The sequence below is a fragment of the Pseudorasbora parva genome, chromosome 23 (genome assembly GCF_024679245.1).
Source record: "Pseudorasbora parva isolate DD20220531a chromosome 23, ASM2467924v1, whole genome shotgun sequence".
In the NCBI taxonomy this organism is placed as follows: Eukaryota; Metazoa; Chordata; class Actinopteri; order Cypriniformes; family Gobionidae; genus Pseudorasbora; species Pseudorasbora parva.
The window spans coordinates 30,468,767-30,496,589 of record NC_090194.1 but is presented as its reverse complement, the minus strand read 5'-3'; the positions used below and the strand labels follow the sequence as shown (position 1 = coordinate 30,496,589).

General features: G+C 38.3%; 1 protein-coding gene across 2 annotated transcripts; it reads left to right on the top strand.

Annotated features, from left to right (window-relative positions):
* The first annotated feature begins 79 nt into the window (after positions 1-79).
* On the top strand, positions 80-27,177 carry rab11fip1b (RAB11 family interacting protein 1 (class I) b). 2 transcript variants are annotated; one of them, XM_067432491.1, is made up of 6 exons: positions 80-569; positions 13,760-14,187; positions 16,102-17,662; positions 22,949-24,307; positions 26,110-26,221; positions 26,359-27,177. In XM_067432491.1, the coding sequence occupies exons 1-6, from the start codon at positions 220-222 to the stop codon at positions 26,563-26,565; spliced, it is 4,017 nt and encodes a 1,338-aa protein (XP_067288592.1). In that variant the 5' UTR covers positions 80-219; the 3' UTR covers positions 26,566-27,177. The 2 variants fall into 2 exon arrangements, with proteins under 2 accessions (XP_067288592.1, XP_067288593.1); XM_067432492.1 differs by lacking the exon at positions 22,949-24,307.
* The last annotated feature ends 646 nt before the right edge of the window (positions 27,178-27,823 follow it).

The following is a 27,823-nucleotide window of genomic DNA, read 5'->3' as shown; positions in this document are numbered from 1 at the left end:
TGCGTCACTGAGGCCACGCCCACACGCCTGTTCACATATGAAGCAACAGCGTTTGGGCGTGGCCTCAGAGTGACGCTCACTTGTTGCTTCACTGGATAAGGTGAAACTTTTCCAGCGAAACATTAACGGACCTTTGACACAACTTCTCTTCTGTTAGGACGGCTCGCGCGTCCTGTTGAGTTTTCAGTTCGAACTGATACCGGTTGGGTTTCCACAGAAATGTCTCTGGCAGAGCAAAGCCAGCAGTGGTATCCCACCAGCGTCCAGGTAACGGTGCTCCAGGCGAGGGGGTTGCGGATCAAGGGGAAGAATGGCACCAACGACGCGTACGCCATCATGCAGGTGGCAAAGGATAAGTTCTCCACCTCGGTGGCCGAGAAGAGCGTCGCGCCGGTGTGGAAAGAGGAGGCCGCCTTCGACCTGCCGCTCTTTCACCCCAGTAACGCGGAGCGCTGCACCCTACAGGTGTGTGTGATGCACCGGGCTCTGATTGGACCCGATAAAACGCTCGGTCAGGCGTCCATCAACCTCCTGGAGCTCCAGGAAAATAAATCCCGTAATAAAACAGAGTGAGTGAACGTGACTTTACATGCATCCTGATGACTAGTGCATTCTTAAGTTCTGTTGCGTCACATAACACAGACACACGCATTATCTATCTATCTATCTATCTATCTATCTATCTATCTATCTATCTATCTATCTATCTATCTATCTATCCTCTGATAGGATATATATATATATAATCCTATCAGAGCTCGTTTACATGTTTAGGCCTACTTTTTTATTAATTTATTATAGAACTTGTAATTTAACAACACTACAAAAACAGGAACCTACAGAGGCTCCAAAGATAAAGAAAACACACACACACACACACACACACACACACACACACACACACACACACACACACACACACACACACACACACACATTTGGCACAGCATATCTGAAATCCTTCTGACTGACAAACTAAGGCATTTCTCAAGTGCTTCTAACTTTTCTCTGCCTCTTTGAATTGTTTCACAAGGATACTTCTGTGCTGAGGGATGGGCATCAAATCTTCCTTATGTGGAAATAATGAGCTGAGCTTTGAATTCTCATGCTCTTGGTCATGTTAGACCAAAGGAGACACGGCTGGATTTTTCCACTCAACTAGAAATGTCTTCCACAACTGACTCTGAATTGAGTCTTTCATAATTACATAAGATGTTTTCTTTTAAGGATCAGAAAATGCATCCTAATCAAATGTGGGAACTACTGTAATGAGTTCAAACAATGTTGGATAGAAATTCCTCTTGGTTTATTTGTTCAGAATTTCAGTTTATCCAGTGGGATTGTATGCGATTGAATTATGATGGAAATTCCACTGGCATTCCATTGGAATGTTTGGTCGGTTGAAATCCGTTTCACTAGATCTGGTGGTTATCACATCTCGCTGTAATCCAGAGCCACAGGGTGTACATTATGCACAGACTTCATGAATAAATTAGTTCAGCTTTAGACATCATTGTAACGTCAGTCAAGGCAAAACGGCAAAGGTCTGAACTGAAATTTACAAAGTGGTGCACAAATCAGTCACAGCATTCTGACCTTGGATTTGAAGAGCTTGCTTTAATGAGCTTGTGTTTTCTTCACCTGCTCTCTGAATGACTTTCATTGTTTTCTTGTAAATGCACAAAGTTTTTGATTACAGCCCGTCTGCTCGTTTTCATTTCGAGACCTAATTTAATAGCATGTACAAAGGCAGCCAGCGCACGTCTGGCCTTCTGCCGAATAATTATTTTGCTCTATAACTTCAGCTCGCATTTGAGTCGGAATGAAAGCTGTTTTCTAATTAACTGGGCCACTAGAGAGCTCGGCTTTGTGCCGCTGGGTTCTTTTTGGGTCTGACTGAGATGTTTCCTGTTGTCATGATCGAGTTTGTCATGCTAAGTAAGTCATATCTTGTCCTTTTCCAGCGTGGGCTGCTGTTCTCTCAGGTCAAGGAACCGGAAACAGTCAGGTGAAGTAAGCTGACTCTCGTATGAAACCGGACCACGGTGTTTTTGTAACCGGATCTGCCGTTCTGATGGTGATTTGAAGTCTAAGATTACCAATCTTGTGGCTGAGATCAACAGGGTGTTCTCACTGAAAACATTTATTTTGAATATTCGAGATTAAATGCAAGTTTTTGATTACCACATAAGTAATACATTTTGCATCACTAGTCCTTTCTTTTCTTTTAAAAACTGTTGAGGTTGAACAGGGCCGATTTTTGAAGGATTTAAAAAAAAAACAGAAATGTGAAGCTTGTAAAAGCACCTAATTCTTAAAATTCTGCTCTTAAACTCCAGAGCTGTTTAAAGGTGTCATGATCTGGCTTTTTAAAAAAATTATACTGTTGTCTAGGAAATTTAATGGCCAAAAGTATCATTACAAATGTCTGGGAATACTCTTTTCATACTATGTTTGTAGGATGGATAGCTTGCGGATGGGGACAGAGCGTGTTTTACTAGGCCCTATTAAGACACTGATTAGTTGGTTCTGGTGTGTTTAATTGGGGTTGGAGCTAAACTCAGGACTGAGTCTGGAGACCCCTGATATAAAGCAAGCGCAATGCTTCTATGACGTATAGATTTTAAGATATTCCTCTTTGGGTTTGGGTTGCTAGGGTGCTCAAGAATGATTGTTAGGGCATGGCTAGGAAGTGTTGAAGGTGATTGGTGATTGGCTGCTTGCTGCCCTGAGATAAACAAACCCACCCTCACGTTTCTATGACGCTTCTATCCAAAGATATCCATATTGATCTCTTTTAATGGCAGTCAATAGATCAGTTGCTAGGGTGCTCTAAATTGTTGCAAGTGCATATAATAATAATAATAATTATTATTATTATTATATAATATGAATTTTAAAAACAAATTATATCTTTCTCCTCTTTTGGCAATTATCTCTTTTTTTTTATTTTTTATTTTTTTTTTAACAAGATCAGCATTGATCCTTTACCAGCAGTGAGCCGCTTTTTTCCTTATTTGATAAAGGCATCTGCAAAGGTAAAATTCTGTCAAAATGATACAAGAATATATTCTACACATTTGCTAATAAAATGTGGTAATTATTCCAGATGTGTACAAATATGACCAACATACATTGCTGTCATTCGGTACAACCAGTAGCTCATTCGGTGTATCCAAATTTTGGTATTACCGAATGACACTTTTGGTTATACCGTATGACAATATTATCAAACAATGCTAACAGGCTGATCTCTAGATGGCTAGCTAGTTAACTAGCTAACGTTAGCTAGCAAAAGGACAATCAAAAATGTTATATTTAGTGCAAGTTTTAAAATATTACAACATTTTCCATGTTTTATAGCGGTTTTACCGAATTACCTGATTTTTTTGGGACATGCATATGAGCAAGTGAAAACATTAATTTTTTTAAATAGTTAATAGAAAGTTAGTTACTTTGCTTCATGACCATGTGGTCCTTTGCAGGTGTCTGAATAATGTCACATTATGTTACATGATACTGACCTCATGAATTGACCCTAAATGGTGTCTTTATATTGGTTACTCCGAATGACATCAATAAAAATCATTTTTCCGGACATTCTTTCTCATAACAAAGCAATGACGTCTACACTAAATTTTTATACCGTTTTGCACAATGTTGATATATGATGTTATAAAATCATGCCAGAATAAAAAATATATACGTTTATAACATTTTAAGATATTTTAATCACAATTGAAATGGCTGTGTTGGCCTCTGGACGGTTAAACCGAATGACCTTTTGACACTTCAAAATCTTTAAAATACCTTTCTATGTAGTAAAATATAATTAAAACCTTTTGGATTCAATACAAGAGATCAAATGTACTACCTTGCATACATTGGATGTCATATCTTTGTTTTGTTTTATTATTAAGGCCTTTGGACAAAAAAAAAAAAAAAGGCCCGTCACGTCATTTTTCTTGAGCAGCAAATCAGCATATGAGTATGATTTCTGAAGGATCATGTGACACTTAAGACTGGATGAATTATGATGATAAATTAAGATTTGACGTCACCGGAATAAATCACATTTTAAAATATTAGAACATGGTTATTTTAAATTGTAATATTTCATAACATTGCTGTTTTTACTGTATTTTTGATTAAATAAATGCAGCATTGTTGAACATGAGGCTCATGCCGTTCCAAAACCGTAAGACTTTCGTTCATCTTCAGAACACAAATGAAGATATTTTTGATGAAGTCCGAGAGGTTTCTGACCCCTCATAGACAGCAATGTCATAACCACTTTCAAGGCCCAGAAAGATAATAAAGGCATTGTTAAAATGTGCAAACACCCCCCTTGTGTGGATTCCCCTGATATATTGTGCAGTTATTTAAATAAAACAATATTTTGGAGAAGGTTAAATATCTAACATCCCCTTTTCTGGTGTCTGAAATTGTTCTGCTTGTGTCCCGGTTCGCTCTCAGGCTTTGATGTGCGTGTTGCCTGATAAATACATTTCTGTTATCGTGACAAAGTCGAGGCTTGTCACCTGCTTCAGACTTCAAACAAAGTCAAGAGAGCACTTCGTTTTCTCTGTCATGCATGTAGAGGATGCTTCAGAGGATATGCCTAAAATATGCTAAATGCCTCATGCTTTTTCTCAGTCCAGGCAACATGGAGAATAAGTAAACATTATTCATTTACATACACTGGTACCAACATTGTCAAGCAGGTTGAAAATCTGCACATTTTTGATAGTGATGCTTTGTCGGTTTGGAAGTACCAATAAATTCCTATAAAGTATCATTATGTCTAATTATCTGAGCATGTTAATTTGTGCAATATCTCGGAACAAAGTGAAGAAAGTCACTTTGAAGACACTCTGTGTTGTTGTGCTTTAGCAAGGTCCCTGCACTGCTGTGTATGATAAAACAGTCTTGCCAGTCAACGGCCTTATCAGCGGACTGGCACATGCAGGAAGAGACACACTGGAACAATGAGACCTCCAGTGCTGATTCATCTGATGCTGCTTGTACTTCCTGTCAGGGCACAGCTGTTATTGAGGATCTGTCAGGGCAAAACTGATGAGTTTGTCAAGAACTCTGCTTATTTAGGTTTTTATTTCCTTACCTGACACTTTCCTTTAGTAGGGAACAAAATAGGGCCGAAAGGCATTTTTTACACACTGAAAAGTCACTTAAATGGAAAACCTGAACCATCGATCATAAAAACTCAGTTATATGAGCATGTTTTAATTTGCGTTAAATTAAAATATATTTGCAATTTTTGCAACTTTTACCAAATATTTGTTTGATAAATGTACACCGATCAGGCATAACATTATGACCTGCTCACAAGGCTTGTGATGCTCAAAGTGGTCAGCATGGGCACCATGACAGGCCTGCGGCTGTGCAGCCCCATACGCATCCAACTGCGATGCACTGTGTATTCCGACACCTTTCTATCAGAACCAGCATTAACTTTTTTGAGCTACAGTAGCTTGTCTCTGACTGGACAACATGACATTATGACTTTGCGTAAACATACACGGCACTTTCTAAAGCCAAGTGGCGTGTTACGTGTACGCATTTTGAGCTATCCGCGTGTATGTCCACTTCGCGTGAATGTCTAGGCCAAAACGAACCATTATGTGTATGTGTCCACAATGTAAATGGATTTCAAATTTTTTGAAAATGTAAAAATGCAGAATGTTTCTTGTGATGAGTAGGTTTAGGGGTAGGGGAAGTGTAGGGGGGTAGAATGAAACTGCATTGATAAACAGGCTTAAAAGCGATTATGCGTCTTGATAGCACGCCAAAATGGCATACGAATTGGCGTGTCATATATATGCATGCGCCATTTCATGAGCTCAGTCTGGACTGTGTTACGGTCACATACCCATAACAACTGGACCACACAGGCCAGTCTTTGCTTCACACGTGCATCAATGAGCCTTGGCCGCCCATGCCCCTGTCAATGGTTCACTACTTGGACTGTTTTTGATAGATACTGACCACTACAGGCTGCGTTAATTTGTTCAAAACATTAGCTTATTTTCATATTAGGTTAATTCTTTACTATAGCTTATCTAAAAGGTCTCACAAAAACACTCTCAAACAAGGCAACACCCTGTTGCAACTTCCCTTCGTGAACAGAACTCTAATGCAACTTCTGTGCAGTTGACAGAGATCTGAATGACATCACCTCATCTGGAGCCGCTTGTGTGTTCAGTGCGTTTCTATGGGTGTGAGGTGCTGTCAGAACATGTCGTGTCAAATGAGCACCTCCTATGTGCAAAGCCGTTTCTCTTGTCATTGTGTAATTGGTTGGTTTAGCAACGTTTAAGGGCACAATTGCGATCGCTTCTAGTTCAGTCTCTCCAGGACTTGATTCAGCAGATTTCTGGTTACCAGCCCGTTAGCCACTTCTGTTTAACGTCTTAATTCCTGTTTTACACCATGATTTCAGTTATTGGGGCTAGTCAAAATTCTGCCATATTAAATATTACATCCTTGTTATGGTTCAGAAATGTGGTCAAGTGACATTGAAATGCCTGGTGATAGTATTAAAGGGGATGAATTGAGAAATCAACTTTCCCTTAAGCTTTTGATATATATAGGTTATGGTAATATAAGAATATCCTGTAAGTTTCAGAGCAGAAAACTTTCTTGTTAGTCAAAGAAGAGCTTTTATTGACAGCTGGCTCCGCAAACGATCAATGTGCCGATGTGCTTACCTGTGACGTCAGAGTTCAGTGAAACGTGCCTCAAGATAAATGTCTAATTCTGTAGCCCCGCCCACTGACTCGCGCCTTACATGTTATAGATAAAGAACATAGTCCTACGTAGAGATAAACTAGATCCAACTTCCAAGCAATAAAACTTATGGCATGTTTCAAACAAATAGATCTAATAGTTAAGCATGTTCAAGGGAACATGTAAAAAACTATTTAGCAAAAAAGTAACCCGGTTGCATTAAAATTTAGTTAATTGAAATTAAAATTGAGTTAATACAATTAACATTTTTTGAGATTTGATTAAAATATTAAAATATTTTAAGCATATTGGGTAATTGTGTGTTTTATTTCTGATGACGCAGTGAAACATGCCAAATAGTGCTATTTTCATGATTTATCAATTTTTGTTGTTCAGATACAAAAATATTTTGAGTGTCTATTTATTAAACAAATGTCCTTCATTGCATCAACTCAAATTTTTAATTTCAATAAACTCAAAATTTTAAGGTAATCAGGTTACTTACTTTAAGTTAAACCAGCAAAAACCAACACTTTTTTTTTTACAGCTGAAACCCAAACCACACACACATCTATATTTAAACTGACATGTTACTGAGGTGTTTAGAGTTCGCACATACACTTGTTAGATGCTCATGGTTTTGTTAATGAACATAAATGTACATCTGCATCCTCCCAACTCAAGCTGCTACTGTCAACTCACTGTCAAATGTGCATTTCTAAGGCAAAACATGTAATATTATTAATACTCCAACCTGTGCCAAAGTCAGGCAACACAAAACTGTTTCATGACTAGAAACACTATCACCTATTAGAACATGCAGAAACTAAGACATTAATTTTTTAGAGAAATTTATTTTAAGGAAAACTGACTGGAAAAGGAATTCAAAAAAGTGAAATTTGTCATATTCTGACAATAAAAAGAAGCTTAAAACTACAAATAAGTGTTAGCAAAACTCTTTAAATTAAAAATAAATATTTTACATTTATCGTTAAAACTTTCGATATAGACTGATATGAGAGATTTTATCAAGATCATTTTTTGGCCATATTGCCCAGTCCTAGCTAATGGGGGAGTCAAAGCTCATAATGATATGCAAAACTGTTATCCCATCATAGCCGTGGGTGTTAACTTAAGTCTTCAATGCAGTACGCCCAAAAAGCGTTTCATGAACTAGGCTCAAAACCAGGGTAGAAAATAGCCTATTACTTATTCATTATAATGTTTTGAATGTAAAAACCATGGAAATGTCATAAGTTGACATTAGTATTTAAAAAAAAGTAAATGTTTATGACCCCTTTAAATATTGTGATGATTATTCATAAAATTGGACGGCTTTTTAAACGCTTTTTAAAAAAAATAGTTAATAAATGAAGGTGTATTTTGCTATTTATTCATGCACATACATTTCTTTGTGTTTATTTAATGCAAAGCCTTGTGGAAAACATGACTTGTCTGTTTAACAAAACCCGCTTTGTGAGCTATTTCAGAGGAAATATATAAATATAATGGCCAAAACGGAGCTGTTTTTAGCTATATTGTCCATTCCTAATAGCCATGATGTAATTCTCTGACATAGATTTACTGTGTAATGTTGTTGCAGTGTAGGCGGGCAGCAGAGATCATTCACTAATAATGTCAGGGTTAGATGCTTTTTTTAGCTCCAGAGTCATCAGTATTATTCATCAGATAGCCACAGAGTCATTTAAACACACACCCAACATGTTATTTTCTCCATAGCATTACTCACTGTGTCCAGTGCATGCTCTGTCGTCATACCCCATGCCTAATCCTGGTTTCCTAATCCAAGCATTGTCTTTGAAACCTGGCATTAAAGTAGCAGCTGCTGTTTAAGTGGCTGAATGAGACAAAACGATTAATAGTTCACTGTGCACCCAAATAATTTGGCAAAAAAATGAAATGTGAAATGCTGTTTCATGCATACTGAGCTTTTTACACTGTTAAAGACTTGGATTCCCATCCTAAACATAGACAAAGTTTAAAAAACTAATGTTGGACGTTTGATGGAGTATTTCTGTGTCAAAAATACTCCTTCCGGTTTCTCTCAAGTTTCGGAGAGTTTTTTCGAGTATGGGTCGGCTTGACGTGAACAGAGCGGAAGGTCCTTGTATGGGCCGTACGGGCTCTTCTCCCAGGAGGGTGCGCGCGCGCGACTAGAGCGAGAGAGGAAATGCACGCCCATAAACACTCGCTCAGCTGCAGATCCACTTGTCCGTGAACACTTATGTCGCGCCACGCTCCACTTTATTCCTATGGGTGACATTAAGGCGACTTCAACGCTTCAGCATATAATTCCAGGAAGGCAGCGCTGCATTTGACCCGATTTGAACGCAGAAATGACGGGAAACTTCACAACAACGCTTCAGTCGCGTCGCAAAGTCAATTTCCACGGTCACTGCTGTCACAGGACTTCACCAAATCATACCAAAGAAGTGTGTTTTTGACGGAGCGGTCCCAGCGATAAAGGTTCGGTCCTGCTTTGGAAGCAGCCGGTGAGTAAAACTGCTTCAAATGTCTGTGCTGTTGGCTCGTCGCGTGAGTAAACATCAGTAAACGACACGATCACGATCGCGTCCTTCGTCATTCAAATGCGCTAACGTTACTCCATTGTTGTTCTATCTATAACGTTACACTAGTCTGACATGAAAAAACGTTTTGCTTGCTACTGCTAAGGTTTAGTCACATACAATAGTCCATAAACCGAATCATGTCCTCATAAACTGCGAGTAAAGACACACAAATGTTGACAGGCCACTAAATACAGTACATACCACAGAGACAGACGTCCTGCTGTTGCTGTTTCTCCTGTTCAATTTATTTCAGCCTCCGAATGATTCTGGATCATATATCTATTAGCTGAGATCAATAGCCATGGGTTTCTCCACGCTTGAGGACGTCACTGCTTTGTGCGCTCGTCATTCTTTAGCTCCGCCCACACGATACGCCAGGCGCTCGTTTTTTTTTCCGGAAAGACTCGGTACAGCCTACATTTCTTTTATAAATATAATAAAATTAAAGACTTTTCACTTGATGAACACTTTCACTTGACTGAACACTTGATGTGTGGCTTGGATGCAACCGCTTGGCCATGGAAACCCATTCCATGAAGCTCTCTACACACTGTTCTTGAGCTAATCTGAAGGCCAAACAAAGTGTGCAGGTCTGTAGCTATTGACTCTGCAGAAAGTCGGCGACTTCTTCTACACACTGTCACAGGCACTGACCATGCTCTGTGAGTTTATTTTTTTTGCTTCCACTTTGATAATGACCACTTTGACCGTGGAATAGGGATGGCTCTATACCACGATTTTGGCTCAACACCGATTCAACATTTTCACGTTAGTTTCGGGATGGCTAATGGAAATCATGCAAGCGATTTTTATAGCATTTGGTAATACATATACAGTATATAGCTCATACCAACGACACACACAACACCCTGTAACTTAGTGCTCGCACATTCCAAATTAAGTTTCCTTAAACAGTCAAAAACACAGAATGATGTACAAATGTCTGTCTTTAGTGAGTATTCCCATAAACAGTCAGTTATGTCTTATACGAATGTAAATAGTGCAATAGTATGCATGCAAATATTATGAGATCTGATTATGTCATTGGTTGAAATGTACGTTGGAGATTGTGATATTCGATCGTATGTTATGTATGTGCGTTGATCAGTGTTAAAAAAAAATAAATGTCTTAAGATGGTTTCAATGATGCACTCACCTGTGGATCTCTTAAGCCTTAAAAGTCAGGATAGTGACAGATGCTTGGCTAGGTTTGACGGTTCTTTATCACTTCATCAGCAAAGTAATTACAAATTTCACTTCTACTCCTCTTTATTAATTAGTTTTGGGCATCTTGAGTGAGATTAAACTGCTTTATCCATTTAGTTCGTCTAGTTGTTGTCACATTTGCCAGTTTCGTGTCAGTTTGGGTAGCACACTGCCAACTGGCGGTGAACTTCGGAACAGCAGCATATACTGAAATGTGCAAAATCATGATATCGTACAGTTTGAAATAAAATGTATACCAGTATTTTCCCAGTGCCGGTATACCACGCATCCCTACCGTGGAATATTTAGTAGTGAGGAAATTTCACAAATGGACTTGTGCACAGGTGGCAACTTATCATGGAACCACACTTAATTCTCTGAGCTCCTGAGCGTGACCCATTCTTTTACAAATGCTTGTAGAAGATTTATTTTTATACACCTGTTGCCATGGAAGTGATTCGAACACCTAAATTCAGTGATTTAGGGGGTGTCTCGATACTTTTGGCAATATAGTGTATCTGTTCTCAAACAAAGATCCACTTGTCACCATCATGGTTGCTTTCATGGCAAATCATGCTGCACCCTAAAAAAAATTATTTAGGAAAAAAGTTACCTGGTTGCCTTAATTTTGAGTACATTGAAATTAAAATTTTAAGTTAATACAATGAACATTTTTTGAGATTCGACAACCTTTATTAAAATATTAAAAGATTTTGTAAGCATATTGTGTAATTGTGTGTTTTATTTCTGATGACGCAGTGAAACATGCCAAATAGTGCTATTGTCATGATTTATCAATTTTTTTGATGTGGTTCAGACACAATAATATTTTGAGTTTCTATTTATTAAACAAATTTCCTTCATTGTATCAACTCAAATTTTTAATTTCAAAATTTTAAGGCAACCAGGTTATTTACTTTAAGTTAAACCAACAATTTTTTACAGTGTGGAAAATAGAAATTCCTAGCTAAATTTAAGAATGCAGAAATTGAAAGAAACTAGTTCACACAACTCAAAACAATAAAACAATTATGTTGTAATAAAGTTCGTAGATGGGAAGAAAGGAGGCGGGAACCGGCGAACATTCAACAACTTTAATATACAAATAAATAAACAAAACGAAAGTAAAACCGCGGGCAGCCCCTCACGGACGACTGCCCGCAAAACACATAACAAAACTGAACATAAACTCCAGGCCTGGTCCTCTCTCGTCTTCCGCAGCCCTTGCTCCTCCTTTTATGCTCCCGTCACATGGCCGCGAGACGAGACCGGTGTGCCACGCAGCTGGCACTCATCAACACTCATCACCGCTCGCTCTCGCGGTCCCCCGCCCCGCTGCTTGTCACACCACATATGTGTACTTAAAATGTGAACTCAAAAGAAAAATAAAGTTCTAAATACTCCTAAAAGTTCATTTGATTGAACTAATTCGTTTGATTTTTAATTTTAACCCAACTCGTACCAATGATTTATTTTGAGCACTAGGGTTTAGAGTGTTATTGAGACTTTATAAGTTCTCTGATAACCAGTTCACTATTTCCCCCTGAACTTCTTAGACGAAAACAAGACCATTATCCCAGCATTTCATTTAATTTCCAAACCCTGAAGTCTGGCACTATTTTCCTGTTTTGTCTAAAACGCAAATTTAAATTTTTAATATGTACTTTCCTTTGAGACGATTATCCTTCTATGCAGTAGATTTGTTGTTTTAGACCCTGAAGTCGGTGTTCTCCGCCAGTGTCCTTGAGTTATGATAAGACCGTCTCTTGGTCATTGAACTGTAATGTACCATTCTGGTTTGTAGCTGTTGAGGAATGTCAACTATTTACAAAGTACCTGGCATAAGGTTTGGTGATTTAAAATAAAATAAGGCTGCTATATTTTATATGGATCCCTGAAATAAATAAAGTTGTGTTTAAACTAGTTTGACTCTAAGGTTTTAGTGAATTGCCATTTTTCCTTTTAAACCCCTCATCTGACCCTAATATGCCAGAGTATGTTTTCTGCCCTGAGTGTCAATATTGTTATTCACAGAGCTCAAAATAATTTTTATAAGCCACCCACTCCAATCTCACTGCCATACACCACTGCAAGCTTAACTTTTCATTAACTGAGCCCAGTGTGGAGTTGCAGCACCCTTATGTCCTCATCTTATTCCTCTGCGTTTTTCATGGATCTAAGTGTTTCTTAGAGTCACGTGAGCTCAGCAGATTAGTCATTCATTTCCTACATTCAGTTTGCTCAAGGCTGTATGTTTTTTTTTTTGTTTTTTTTTGGTAATTTCAGATTGATTGACCTATTTTATTGATGCCCAAAAGGAAAATGCAGGTCTTTTTTTGTTTTAGACCCTGAAGTCATGTTCTCCTCTAGTGTCCTTGATTTATGACAAGTCAGTGTCTAGTTCATTGAACCTTAATGTGCCATTCTTGTTCATAGTCTCTGAGGAATGTTAACAATCACGTGAAACTATTTATTCGGACTTTGGAATCCCATAGCTGTGAGTGCACAACAACCTTGTCATTTTTGCAGTTTTGCAAAGTGTCCGCTGCCGGGTTTTTAGAAGGAGTCTCTTATGCTCACCAAGGCTGCATTTATTGTATTACAAAATATATCTAAAAAACTAATATAGGGAAATATTGTTTAAATGTAAAGTAACTATTTAAAGTTTTCTATTTGAACTTTAAAATGTCTAATATAAATGTATTAATGTGATGCAAAGCTGAATTAATCCATTTATGGTTATCATTGTTGAAAACAGTTGTGTATTTCTTTTTTTTCTTTCATCAGCTTTTATTTGAAATATAATATTTTGTAACATTATACATTTCTTTACTGTCACTTGATCAATTTAATATATCCTTGCTGAATAAAATAATTAATCCCCATATCTCGTATCATATATCTATTATCTCGTATCATATATCTCGTATCATATCTATCGTATCATATCTATCGTATCATATCTATCGTATCATATCTATCATATCTATCATATCAATCATCTGTCATATCAATCATAGAATGATTTCTACCAATATCTTACCAATCAAAAACTTTAGAACGGCAGTGTATTTACACGACAGCACGATCTCATTCCATAACCTTATATCTTTCATCTCAATCTTGCCTCTAGCATTCTTTTCTTTGACGAGGGGTTTCTCTGGGAAATGAAAAATGCCTGAAACTAAACATCCTGTGCTGTTTGTGTTCAACAGATGGTTCAAATTGATGGGCAAGACGGGAAAGGCTGACAAAGACAGGGGTGAGGTGCTCGTTGACATTCAGTTCATGAGGAACAACATGACCGCTAGCATGTACGACCTCTCCGGGCAGGACAAGTCACGATCGCGGCTTGGCAAGTTTAAGGATAAGCTTAAAGGGAAAAAGAAAGATGGGATGTCAGATTCTGCTTCCGCCATTGTGCCTTCGGTTGGACAGGTTCTGACTGACAGCGAGGGCGAGGAAGAGCCTGACGTCACAACTGGAGCCAAAAAGAAGAATAAACTGAAGTCTCTCTTCGCACCCAAACCGGGCTTGCACCGTAACATGTCCCAGTCCATGTCCACGCTCGCCACCCTGCCTGAAAAAGACTCGCCCATCAGTCTGAGCAGATCGTCTGGCCTAAATGTTGAGTCTCCTGAAGGTATCACCATAACACGAGCATTGCTGCAATATTTTCAATATTAGAAATGCATGATATATCTGCTACCATAATGTTCCATTAGTACATACGTTATCATGCTAGCAATGCCAAGGTTATGGCTTTGATCATCAGAGTAATCCTGAACTGATTAATATATGCCCTTGCATCTAGTAAATGCAATGTAAATATAGATATCCATAAAGTAATTGGATTTTTCATTTAAGAATCACACTAAGGACCTTCGTGTTCAAAAGTGACCGGACCCCTAAAGTCAAATATGTTTTAAATATTAAAAATAAATGTAATATTTTTGTTCAATGTTTTTTTTTCTTTTGAGTTTTATGGTAATAATTAATATTTATGCAATAATTAAATCTATTTTTCCCCATAGAAAATGATAAACAATTTTTTTAAATATATAATTTTAATAATTTTTAAAATAATGCTGCATTTCAGGTTAAAATAGAGAATTGGCCTTCAAAAATTAAAACAATAATTCCCAATGACATTAGGAATTAAGTCACATTCATTTATAATTCTGACCGATATTAATAGAGATTCACTGGTCGTCTCTGTTCAGGATTTGCAAACAAACGACATTGCAATCATTTCCCAAAATGTAATTTGTGTGGAAATATGTTGTCTGTTCATTAGCACAGTCCAGAGACGGGACATGTTGAATATGGACGCAAAGAGCAGATGCGCCAGCAGAGTAAATACTGTACCAGGCACAAAAAACAAATTTTTCACAATGCTCGAAATATAGGAAAAAATATATACATTTAATGGATGTGGGTGTTTATATTACGGTGGCCTGGAAGTGCAGAACATTACAAAGTTTGAAACACTCGTCGAGACAAATTTACATTTTTTTGCCATTTTGGAAAAGCCCGACCAGTGTTTGGCGTTTACAGCTCAAGTGTATTGAGAGTTGCTAGATGTAACTCGCAGCAGATTAGATTTGCTGCCGCTAGGGTGCATCTAGATTTCTAGGCTACAGAAACCCCGCAAACAAAAGCAACCGTAGTAGTGAAGTTTTTAAAATGCTCCAAACAGCCATTCATTTGTTGTAATCTCAATATTGTTGCAATGTTGTTATTGTAATGCGTTACCTGTTGTTCTTTATAGTAGGGGTGTGACGGTTAGTATATAACCGTGAGACCGGCGGTTATAGTTAAACACCGTCATTAGAACTCTATAACCGCCAAAACCGTATTATTAAAATATTTTTTACAAACATAAAAAATAAAATAAAAAAGATGCACTCCGGGGGGAAATTGCACCACGCTCACATGCACCAAGCTATAATATTGACAAGAGAGGGATAAACTTTTTATTTCGTAAGAAGTTATGAAGATAATGTTGGCATAATGACACTGTCCCCTAAACATACACATGTAAGCAATCAATTACTTCAACTGCGCCTGACATTAGAATTTTTTTTTTTCTGAGATGATTACTACACTTTACAACAAATAAATAGCTTTTATAAAACCGTATAATACCGTATACCGTGATAAAAGCTTCAGCAATTAATCGCAACATGACAAATTGATACCGGCACATGCCTAGCTAGTACAGTATGAGAAATGGATATTCATTTTGAGATTCTCTAAAGATGACATTTTACAGTGTTTTTTAATTGTATTTTTAAGAATTTAAAGTAAATGTTAGATGAGGACAAAGGTAATCTAAAAAATGGGTAAAATGAGCATGAACAATGCAATATTCTAATTACATATTTGATAAATAAGATAAATGTAACGTCTTTAGTATTGTGTATATAGCGACAATCACTATAGTACTGATATATTGTGCATCCCTTCATAACATAATTAGCAGATTTGACATTTTTGAATTAATGCAAAATTAAAATGGTGTAATATTATTGACATCCGTCTTTCATTTTCAAAGGCAAAAGGAAATTTAAATTTCTGAAGCACAAGCGGACCGGAAGCTCTGACAGCAAGGTTTCCCAAGGTACTGGCTCTCTTGGACTGGGCATGGCGCAGGCCAGTGTGTGTATCAATGGCAGTCACGTCTACACGGAAGAGCCAGATACCAGAGGATCCAGAGCTGGTTCCACCTTCAGCCTGAACAGCTCAGGCCATGGGTCCATGGAGGACCTGCGCAGAGGTCATGACCAGAAAACCTCCAGCACCTTAGTGGATTCTCTTAAAACCTCTGACCTGCAAACTCAAGAGAGTTCCATGGAAGAGATGCACAGAAAACAAGAGGAACAGAGGAAACGGGAAGAGGAAGTCAGGAGAAGACTAGAGGAGGAAAAGAGACAGGCTGAAAAGGAAGAGAGCAAACGGATTGAGAGAGAACAGGAAAAAAAGAGAGTGGAGAAGGAAGAGGAGCGGAAACGGTTGGAAAGGGAGGAAGAGAAGAGGAAGCTAGAGAAACAGGAAGAGGAGAGGAAAAGGATCGAGAGAGAGGAAGAGAGGAAGAGGGAAGAGGAGAGGAAACGGATGGAGAGAGAGGAAGAAAAGAGGAAGCTAGAGAAACAGGAAGCGGAGAGGAAAAGGATTGAGAGAGAGGAAGAGAGAAAGAGAATGGAGAGGGAAGAGGAGCGTAAACGGATGGAGAAGGAGGAAGAAAAGAAGCAGCTAGAGAAACGGGAAGAGGAGAGGAAAAGGATTGAGAGAGAGGAAGAGAGAAAGAGAATGGAGAGGGAAGAGGAGCGGAAACGGGTGGAGAAGGAGGAAAAGAAGAAGAAGCAGCTAGAGAAACAGGAAGCGGAAAGGAGAAGAATTGAGCAGGAGGAAATGATCAGAATCAAGAAGGAACAGGAAAGAATTAGACAGGAAGAGGAAATAAGAAAGCACGAGGAGGAGAAAAGGAAGAAAATGGAGGAAGATGAAAAGGCTAGGAAGGAAGAAGATAAGCGGAGACGAATGGAGGAAGAGGAGAGAACAAGGCTTGAGGATGAAAAGCTGCGAAGAAAAGGAGTGACAGGAAAGATTGAGATGGAAAGGCACGCTGGAGAAGAGGAAAGACGACGGAAGGAAAAAGAAAAGGTGGAAGCAGAGGAAAAGAGGAAAGTGGAAGAAGAGAGAAGAGTGGCTGAAGAGAAAGAAATGAAAGAGCAAGAAAGGTTACGGCTTGAAAAAGAGGAGGTGGAGTTAGAGAAGAAGAAAATGGAAGAAAGGATGAGAGGGGAGCAGGTGAGAAAAATGGCAGAGGAAGAGGAGAAGAGGAAGCTGAAAGAGAAAGCAGACCAGGAGAAAATCAGGCAAGAGAAAGAAGAGATGGAGAGACAGAGGAAAGAGAAAGAACAGCGGCCCGTGGTGAAACCCAGGAGTGCTCGACTGAATACGAGTAAAAAAGCAGCGGATGAGATGAACTCAGACTACACTCTAACCACCAATCCCTTTGAAGACGAGAGCTTCACCAATCCCTTCGAGCAGCCCGGCGGCCCTCAACCTGAAGCCATCAGTCGCTCAACCAAAGTGTCCGCGGTCAAGCCAAGGTCAGTGTGTTCCCTAAAATCACAGAAGCTTGTCCATTTTAACTACACTCTTTTGGCCTTATTCATGAAGCATTTGAATGTATAAGAATGGATTAAAGGGTTAATTCACCCAAAAATTAAATTTGTCATTAATGACTCACCCTAATGTCGTTCCACACCCGTAAGACCTTCGTTCATCTTCAGAACACAGTTTAAGATATTTTATATTTAGTCCGAGAGCGTATGCAGGCACGCGATCCAAACTGCTGAAATCACGTGACATTAGCGATCCGAATCATTGATCGATTCACTGATTCATGGCCGTTTGAATCTTTATTTGAGGATTGAAAACAAACGCGGAAGAGAAGACAATGCTGAATAAAGTCGTAGTTTTTGATAATTTTGGACCAAAATGTATTTTCGATGCTTCAAGAGATTCTAATGAACTAACTGATGTCACATATGGACTACTTTGATGATGTTTTTATTCCCTTTCTGGACATGGACAGTATAGTGGGCATAGACAGCATATGCTCTGGGACTAAAAATATAATATCTTAATCTGTGTTCTGAAGATGAACGGAGGTTTTACGGGTGTGGAACGACATTAGGGTGAGTCATTAATGACATCAATTTCATTTTTGGGTGAACTAACCCTTTAACTAAGATTTTTTTTTTTTTAAACGATTTACACAGAATGTTTTGATTCAGGCCCTAGAACATGACAACTTATATCTGTCCTCAGTGAAAGCAAAAGGTTATGGGAAGTGTTAAAATCATCCAATCAGAAACCTGTTGATGTTTAATATAAAGCTATGTGAGGTAGATTTTTGACAAATGATTTTTCTAGGGATGCACCAATGCCGGAATCTGGCCAGATATTGCGCTTTTGTTAAAATGCTCCAATACCTACAACCGATACCACGCAGCGTGTACAGTGTTTGAGACAAAGAAACACTGCCAACAGAAATCTATCAATCTATCAGAGAAGCAATTGAATGTATATTTACTAGGGCCGGGACTTTAACGCATTAAGATTAATTAATTACGGGACTTTAACGCGTTAATTAATTACGCAAAAAAATAAATAACAATTTTTACCGCACTTGTTTTTGCACCGCGGAACGTTTTTCAATGAATGAGTTTCGACGGACCGATTATACTGGAACGCCAACTAGCGCTGACCTCACGAGTCACGACAACAACAAACCATGTGAACATGAACGAAGAAGCTGATGAGACCGCTTTGCTTGGCCCCGTAGATGGAAAATTTTGTTTTAAAAAACGAAAGGATGGAAGCGTCGACAAGAGCATGGTTGTGTGCAAGCTATACAACAAGGAATTTGCGTATCACCGCAGCACATCGAGCCTCAAATATCACAAATATGCTTTTGCTAAACTTAATGGCAAACATTGCACTGGTCTGCTGGACTGAAATAAACAATATTTTGTTGATTAAGCTTATGTATTCAGTCATTATTCAATGGTATACTAAAAATACATGTGAAAAATTATTCTCATTGTTCTCAGGTCAAATATTTATATGCAATTAAAATGCGATTAATTTCGATTAATTAATTACAAAGCCTCTAATTAATTAGATTAATTTTTTTAATCGAGTCCCGGCCCTAATATTTACACATATAGCTGCTGAGCGCGCAGCGGCACAGACGCGTGAGATTGTCGAGCGCACATCCCTTTTTCAGACATTGCTGAAAAGTTTGCAGCTCAGTCTGATATGGAAATTGCAAAAAAGTAAAATGAGGATCATATTACGAACATAAACTGACGGTCAAAAGAGAGAGAGCGCACACACTTCTGTTGCATGCTCTTTTGCTAATCGTTCATCTAGCACTCGTCATGTGAATTGAAATTTTTTTTACGTGCAAAAACTCTTACATGATTTATGTATAACGAGTGGTACCATTATTACCGGATTATTACATTACATCATTACAGTGGTTCCATTATTACAAGAAGGTGGTATAGTAATCGCATGACGTTTTCAAGAAGTTTTCTGTGTGCAAACATCAGAAGCACGCACCCAGAAAGCTGCCTCGCAGACAGCTCGCAAATAGCTTATTAAATCGAGTTCTCTTTCAGGTCTTGCGCTTGAATGGACAAATTCACACACAATTGTCAAAATGTCCGTATAGAGAGGGCACATGATTTCACCGTCGGCCAGAGTGACTGCAGTTATGCCCAATGAGTGGCTTTTAGCATGAATGCTGCAGAAAAAAAGAAACTAACTGTATATTGGATACTTGTTGCTCTTAAAGTGACAGCAGTAGGGCTGGGACGGTATGGATTTTTTCTTACCGTGGTTGAAAAGCAAGAAATTCCCAGGGTTCAGCAGTAAACCGCTTTTAAACCAGTGAAATTTAAAAAATGATTAGTGTGTGTCGCACTCACAACAAGGCACGCAACAGGCGTGACGCCACGCCCCCTGTTGCGCGTCTTGTTGTCAGTGCGACACACACTAATCTTTTTCTATAGTTTGCTCTGTAAATTAAATTGAGAGTATAACTAATGCATATATGCCATTTTAAATACTGTAGTGTATTCCAGATATATATAGCCTACATTTAAAAATAATAAGCGCTCAAACATCCATTTCATAAGTATGTGTGTTTTTCTGTCAGTGAAACATGAATGTGGGACATGAGCTGGATAGTCACCGTCTCGATATCTTCGTCTTCATGTTTTCTCCTGATGTTGCAAAGCAGCACTTGTTGTAAAACGTCTGAAGAGCGAATATTATCTTCCACAGAGTCAAGACATTAAGGCTATGTTTGATTATTCACTGCTAGAGAAAACGAAAGTAAAACCGCTGCATGAGAACTGCGCTATTCAAATAAACTTGACGCACCTCAAGTCTAATAACAAGCACAAACTGTGTAAAAATAAAATTTCGTCCTACAGTGTTTTTCTACTTTACCACAGTTAAAGATGTGAACGGGTGTAATAGACTTAAGCAAACGAAAGGAAGAAACGTTTCTAATTCCCTGCGAAAATGAGTGCGACACGAGTGACGATTTGGGAATAGAAATGAGATGTCCCGTGCGATGAAATGGACTAACATTAGGCCTATTGTTAAAATTCAACGAAATCAGAATTTTGGATGACCAGATCGTAAAACAGATTTTAAAAAGCTGGCAAATCTTAAATTGGTCTCAGCCTCCCTCTGTCATTCGGCATGAATCCAGAGCCTGTTTTCATGGCTGCGATGTAACTGCAAATTTATTTCCCTTGTAAACAAAGCTTTGGGCTTCACCCCTGTGGTAAAAATCACGTAAAACAGCATTCACATACAAAACACTGGGTCAATATTATAGTTCGAAATTATAGTTTTAAGTAGAAAATAGTATGAAAGGAGATATTAAAATAAAAAGTGCACTCCTCTTAAGTGAAAGCAAGCTACTTTTCCCCCCTCATGTGCAACCTAACCTTTTAATGAGTCCTTATTCGGGTTAGTAAAATAACAAAATGTAGTTTTTAAGTAGAAAATAGTATTTATATAAAGAGATAAAATACAGAGTAGCCTATTGTAAATTATATATTTTTATACAAATAAAAAAAAACACGATAAAGTGAACATGCTAGTTTTTCTAGCAAAAAATATGAAGGCTGGAATGTAAACTTTTTTTTCTTTTTCTTTTTTGCTGTGATGGCAGTGATGATCTCAGACCCGCGGTAGGCATCACATGACCGCGGTATTGCGGTAAAACGGTAACCGTCCCAGTCCTTGACAGCAGCCTAATAAACATGTTGCCGTTTTTGTCCTCAATGTTAATTTAACAACAAAAAACAGAAAATCACTCACTGCTCTTGACTGGTTGAGCCCTGCTGGATACTCACTGTGCTGTTAAATTAAAGATAAAATAAAAATAACAATTCAACAGTTGAAAGTAACAGTAATATTTTAACAGGCATAATTAGGCATACAATAACTGAAGGAAACATCAGTTTGGTAATCTAACTAATTTCATTCATATTCTGTTTCGCTGCCCAGTATTTAAAAAAAAAATACAGGTATCAGCAAGTACTAAAAAAGGGATCGTGTCAGACTCATTCTGGAAGAAGTGGGATTGGTGCATCCATAGATTTTACTGTGGGCGGGGCCACTTTGCATAAACCGTTCTAAAATATAAATAAGCAACCTACTAAATAAAATAAGTTCTATTTACCAATCAGAACCAAAAGGAAGCAATTAATTTTCATGAAGTTTGTGACTTGACAGACATTCGACTGACTAACTCAACTTCTTTGCAGCTTACTGACAGTCCATGTTCTTCATTACTCATTAATTTATAATTTCACAGAACTGTTTACAAATCTTTCTCCAAATATCTTTTTACCAATTCTGCTGGAAGGCAAATCCATGACCTGTGATCACAGCCTGAATGTTAAAGGCATGGAAGTGTCTCTCAGCGTTTCTGTAGTATGCTTGGACTTGAGTTCAGTGTGGTAGGGTCCATAACACCATGCTGCCATGATTAACACCGTCCTGTAAGAGCTTTGGCACCATTATGAAATATGCAGTAGCGTGTGTGTGTGTGTGTGTATTGGTGTGAGTGCGTGTCTGTGCGTGTCTAAAAAACTGTCTGGCATGAGAAGCAGTTGTTTTGAAACTCTCAAGGACTCCAAGTGCAATATAGACATTTACAACTTCTGTTCGTCTTTCTCCATCATATTTTCTAAAGATGATTGCCATACCGCCTAAGTTGAATAACCCTCAACCAAATGAAGTACATAAACAATCTTTCTTACCATGGTATCTGTTTATTTCTGCAGAGATGCATTAATGCTGACAGTTATTTATAGGGTCTCTAACCCTCATTGTGTTAACACTTGTGTGGTACTTAATTGAGGTCTAACCCAGAGGAAACTGGAGAAATCTGTTTCCTTGGAAAACAGCTGATCATGCAGTTCCTTTTCTCTGACTCATGTGTTTAGACTTGAGAGCTTCATGAGATGGTTCTGGAATGTGCAGGAGACTGGGAGTAGACAGCACAGATTTATGGGGGTGGCTCTTTAAATCTAAACCAGTTATCTCTTCAAGTCAGCAGTTAAAATAAGGACGTTCTGTCCTCAAATTGTTTTGGGTTTTTATTTTTATTTTTATGGATTTTGACAACATTTACCCAGTAACACCATGTACGTGTTGAACTAAAGTAAATGGGGTCAGTTTTAATGTTTGATTGCTGCTGAGCAAAGCAAAGTGGCTTTTTCCTGCAACTTGTTTAGATATTTAGCAGATTTGTTTGATCGAGTTTAATCTTCCCTCTCATTATCCTGCTCCTTCAGTTCTTCTGTTTCTGGAATCTTCTTTTCACAAGCATCTGTGCCAAACACCAACCCGTTTTTAGACGATTCTGATGCCATTAGCCAAAACACAGAGAACGTTGTCAGTCTTGGAAACATTGTGGAAAGGGCAGAGAAGAAACGACGTGCCCCGATGCCTCCCCACAAGCCGCTGATGGAAAAACCAGACATCCCTCCAAAAGCAAAGGCAATTCCTCAAGACACTCAAAGTTTTCCATCTGAGGATGATGGAGGTTCTGATCCCTGCAGTTTACGACAAGACCAACTTCCCACACGATTACCAGCAGAAGTCTCAAAGAACAGGGAAGAAATGCAAAACCAACATGCAGACCAATATACTCTTCATAGTGGAGAATGGAAAAGCACCAGATTACAGGAAAAAGACCAGATGAGAAAAGTGTGCCCAGTCTTGCTGGATGAGTCAAGGGATTCTGACACAGACAATTTTAGGAACACCAGTTTATCACAACTCAGCCAGAGTCTTCCCAGTAACAGACAAGAAACCAACCCTTTTATATCTAATGAGGTCAAAACAATTAAACACAACAAGGGTCCAGCTCCAAAGCCTTTATTACAGCCAACAGCATGCAAAAATACTGCATTTGAACCTGAACCCAACAACCTGGCGATTCATAACGTTCATTTGACTGAACATGCTGTATCCCTTATTGAAGACAGAGATACCTCAATGTCTTGCATTGGTCAACTAGATGAGTCTTCAAGCCAGTCGACTGGCAAGCTTGATAATCTTCCTATATCTGAAGAGCCTTCCACCAAACCTGAGTCTGTACACTCTGATGACCTTTCCTCAAACAAAAGTAAACTAGAGGATTTGCCAGCAAAGTGTAAAATAGACTCTCTTGAAAGAGACGTTTCTTTAAGGTCTGAACCAATCCTTGAAAAGGTTCTTTGCAATATCGACAATGTCCTGCCTGATATTGGGGTTTACAAAAAGAAGAGTCAGGCCCCATTGCCTCCTGCCAATTCAGCATCAACTGGCAACCAGAACTCAACAAGCCAGCAACCTGAAGCTGTTCTGAAGTCAGCCAGTAAACCCACCAGACCAGATCAAGACAAGCCATTTACTATTAATAATAGCATGTCAATCTCAAGTTTTACCCCACCCCATGGAAACTCTTCTCTGATCTCGAATCAAGCGCTCAAGAAAAACGAAGTGCAAATTAAGACTGAACATTCTCTGAGAGTGGAAGCGGGTCAAGGGTCAGGGCTGCGGTCTCTGCCGCAGGCCAGAGTGTCACCGATTGATGTTAATCCCATCATTGAGCAAAATAATGGAAGTGAACATGAGAGAACAGGTGATCCTTGCTTCAAACCCTGCAGGTGAGGCCTCTTGTAGAACTACTAGAGACCCTTAGAAGAAATAGATGTCGACAGTAGGCTCCCGTTAGCCATTAGTTAAAATTAAAAGTTCTTGAGATCTGAAAAGGTTTTAAAGTTGGTTAGACACTGAATTACTCTCATGAGTAGTTGTAATTTTTTTTTTGCCACTCCATTACACTGGAGAGCAGACTCCAGAATTAGAATAATCTGAAAAGTATAAACACATTATTAAACTCAACAACTTGGCTCATGAATATTACTTATGTGACACTGTTCACCTAGTTCTCCAAACTCAGAGGTGTCAAGACCTGCTTCTGGAGGGCCACTGTACTGCAAAGTATAGCTCCAACCTGCCCCAACACACTGCCGTGTGCTGCGTTTCCCAAAACCATAATTAGATCATAGAGACCATTGACACTAGTGGTCTGTATGAGCTACTTGTTTTCAAGAAACAGCCCTAGAAGTTTCTAGCAATATTGGAAACCTTAATTATCTTGTTCAGGTCTGTTTTTTTAGGCTTGTGTAACTGTCATAGTCCAGCAACTGACGCTAGAGACCACAGGATTTAACCTCCTTGTAAGAGCAGGTCATGAACCACGGTTTGAATCCCGCTCGGAGTGGGTTGAGTAGAACCGGATACATTTGGTGCCGTTGACCCAGATGGGAGTGAGAATTAGGGGTGTGATCATAATGGCGGTGATAAGTGGTGCGGTAAGGTACCGTACGATTCAGGACCGTAAACCCTGATCCGGCTTGCATTTGCACCACCAACAGTACCCTTATGATAGGCGTTGTGTAGCGATCAATGGATAATTGCCAAAAAGGGCTATGGTACGGTTCGGCATTAGGGTTACGTTCAAAACTTCTGACAATGGAAACTGCAAAAATTGCACACCCTACTGCTCAGTGGAAACTGTTGTAGTAGGCCAATAAGAGCTGTGTATGTAAACCTCACTGATCTTAAGAGGTGCTCTAGCCACTGAGGCTTGGCCACCTTGTTAGAGTGCCCGCCTCCCATGCTGGAGACCATGATTCCAATCCAGCTTGAGAGCAGGTTGGATCTAATCTCTGCTGAAAGTTGACACTCCTGTCGTGCCTGAATTTTTGCTTACTGCATATGTGTTCAATTACCAACAGAACCTTTGCTGTTGAAGTTATCATTTGATGTTGCCAACTGCATTTTGTATTTTATACTCAATACTTTAGTAGCATATAATTATTTTAATGAGCTCTTATAATAGTGTAACTCCAATATAATGGTTAGTGTAACTCCAAATATAATGATTATTTCCCAAAAATTAGCAAGGCTATGATAAGTTATTTAAGTGTCTGTTGAAGACCACTGCAAAAGTTTCTTATATAATCGACTGCAAGAGGTTACATCATAGTACACTCTGGACCCTAGATTTATTCATTGTTAAGACTTCCATTTCATGTTCCGCATAACTGGTCTTTACAGAGTTTTGGGTGAAATGGATGGGGTGTTTAATTTCCCAGTGTGAACCTTCTCTTTTTTACTTTTTACATTTAATTCTAAAATGGTTATCCAATAATTAAAAACAACAGATATGAACACTTTCATCTTTTAATTTAATTTTTCAAGGGTTTTAAAACAAAACAAAAAGTTTTTTTTATACAAAGTACTTTTAAAGCTGACAAATTCAGGGCAAAATGTATTTGTCACCTTTTCTTTTTCTTCTGGCAGAGTGACTGCTTTTTATTCCAAAATAATTCCAAACTGCTTTTACTCCCTATAATCTCAGATCTGTCTCTAAGACTTGCATCCCTCTTTCTTTTGTCAGGCCCCATGCAGTGAAGCCCTTGAGCACCACTGACAAGCAGACAGACCTCAAAGAGACCCAAGACAATTCCAGATCTGCTACAAATCCAGATGACGTGCAAGTCAAGATGAAGGTAGTGTAAGCTTTTTTCTTTTTGTTTCTCATCTACTATTGTGCGACCATTTACGATGCAATAGAGATATGATATGGTGTTTAAGATGTTTTTCCTCTTACTTGACTTATTTCTGAAGATGTTATTTCTGTGTTCAGGCCCCGGAGGCTAAAGGAACTGGACCATACTCTCAGTTAACCAATGAAGAACTCATAAACTTGTTGGAAAAGCAGAGGGTGCAGCTTTCTCAAAAGGACTCTAAGATAGGTGAACTGGAGCAGTATATAGACAATCTTCTGGTCCGTGTCATGGAGGAGAACCCCAGCATCCTGATGTCCTTGAGCATGATGAAGAAGGCAATTTGAGGGACAGTACTTATGTAGTAGAGGGTTTTGTATCTAATGTGCACTGTTATCACAAATTCGGGAAGAACGGCAATACAAGGTTGTGGGCAACCTACAGAGTCCTTTCACTAAACCACACGACTGAGCTGAAGATCAGGTTGATGAACACCTGATTTAAGACATCTCACAATAAATGGTGACAACATGAACGTTTATTATTTGGCTTGCCTCAGATCCATGTGTTATTTTCCCTAAAGGTTTTTACTGTCCACTTTTTCCAGTTGAATTGCTAATATTCTTGGATTTAATATTTGGTGTTCTTTTTTCATGTTACAGTCTGTTAAATGTTTTGGCCAAAGCGTTCAATGGAAGTAACCTCCACATTTTCACTAAGTAAACAAAATAGCGTTATATATAATATTTTCTATGCAAAATATTTTATATTGTTCACAAAGCTGTATGTTTTGTAGAGCGCTGTATTGATACATATTGAAGCACTTTAAAGAATCAGTTTGTCTGTAAATAATAAATGTGTGATCCTTTGTATGTTATGCCTTTTGTCATGTAACTTGACAGCTTTATTATTCTCTGCTTTTGAAATAAAGAATTTCATAATAGGTGTGGCCTTGAAAAGGGCAGCGTCACAACATTGTGTCTGTGAATTTTTAAGACGGGTTAAGCTTTTAATTATCTTAAAAGCACTGACTGAATACCAGATGACTGTCTAACTGACACGTGATAATGTTTACATGCTGTTGTTCCTCTAAGAGGAAGATTGACCACATTAAAGCTTGCAAAACAATTTACCATAATTTCTTATAGCCACCAATGGCATAATGCACTGTAAGAAAGCTTGTAATTTTGAAAGGAAACGACATTAATTTATGTTTACTTAACATCTTTTGTTGTTTGATCAACATTTATATATATATATATATATATATATAATCTCTAAATTAATGTAGAAACATAAATATTTATGTTTAATGGAACCTTTTTTTATCTTTTTAGGTATCATTGATAGTAATACAGCTTCTGATGTCTATATGAAATATTTAATTCACACTTAAATGAAATAACTAACATTTATTAAGCTTAAAAATATATAACTTTTAATTTAAGTGAATTTAAAAACAATCCTCATATGAACCCATAATACATTTCATTTGTACCTGTGCTCAAGAACTTAACAAGTAGGAAACATACATAAATTGTTATCTGTTTGCACAGCATAAGATATTATATATACATTAATCCTTATTAAAGGTACTAAAGTTTA

Coding starts and splice junctions, on each gene's coding strand:
- rab11fip1b (XM_067432491.1), top strand. CDS start 220: ATGTCTCTGGCAGAGCAAAGCCAGCAGTGGTATCCCACCAGCGTCCAG. Junction 570..13,759: donor AAATCCCGTAATAAAACAGA/GTGAGTGAACGT, acceptor TGTGTTCAACAG/ATGGTTCAAATTGATGGGCA. Junction 26,222..26,358: donor ACGTGCAAGTCAAGATGAAG/GTAGTGTAAGCT, acceptor TTCTGTGTTCAG/GCCCCGGAGGCTAAAGGAAC.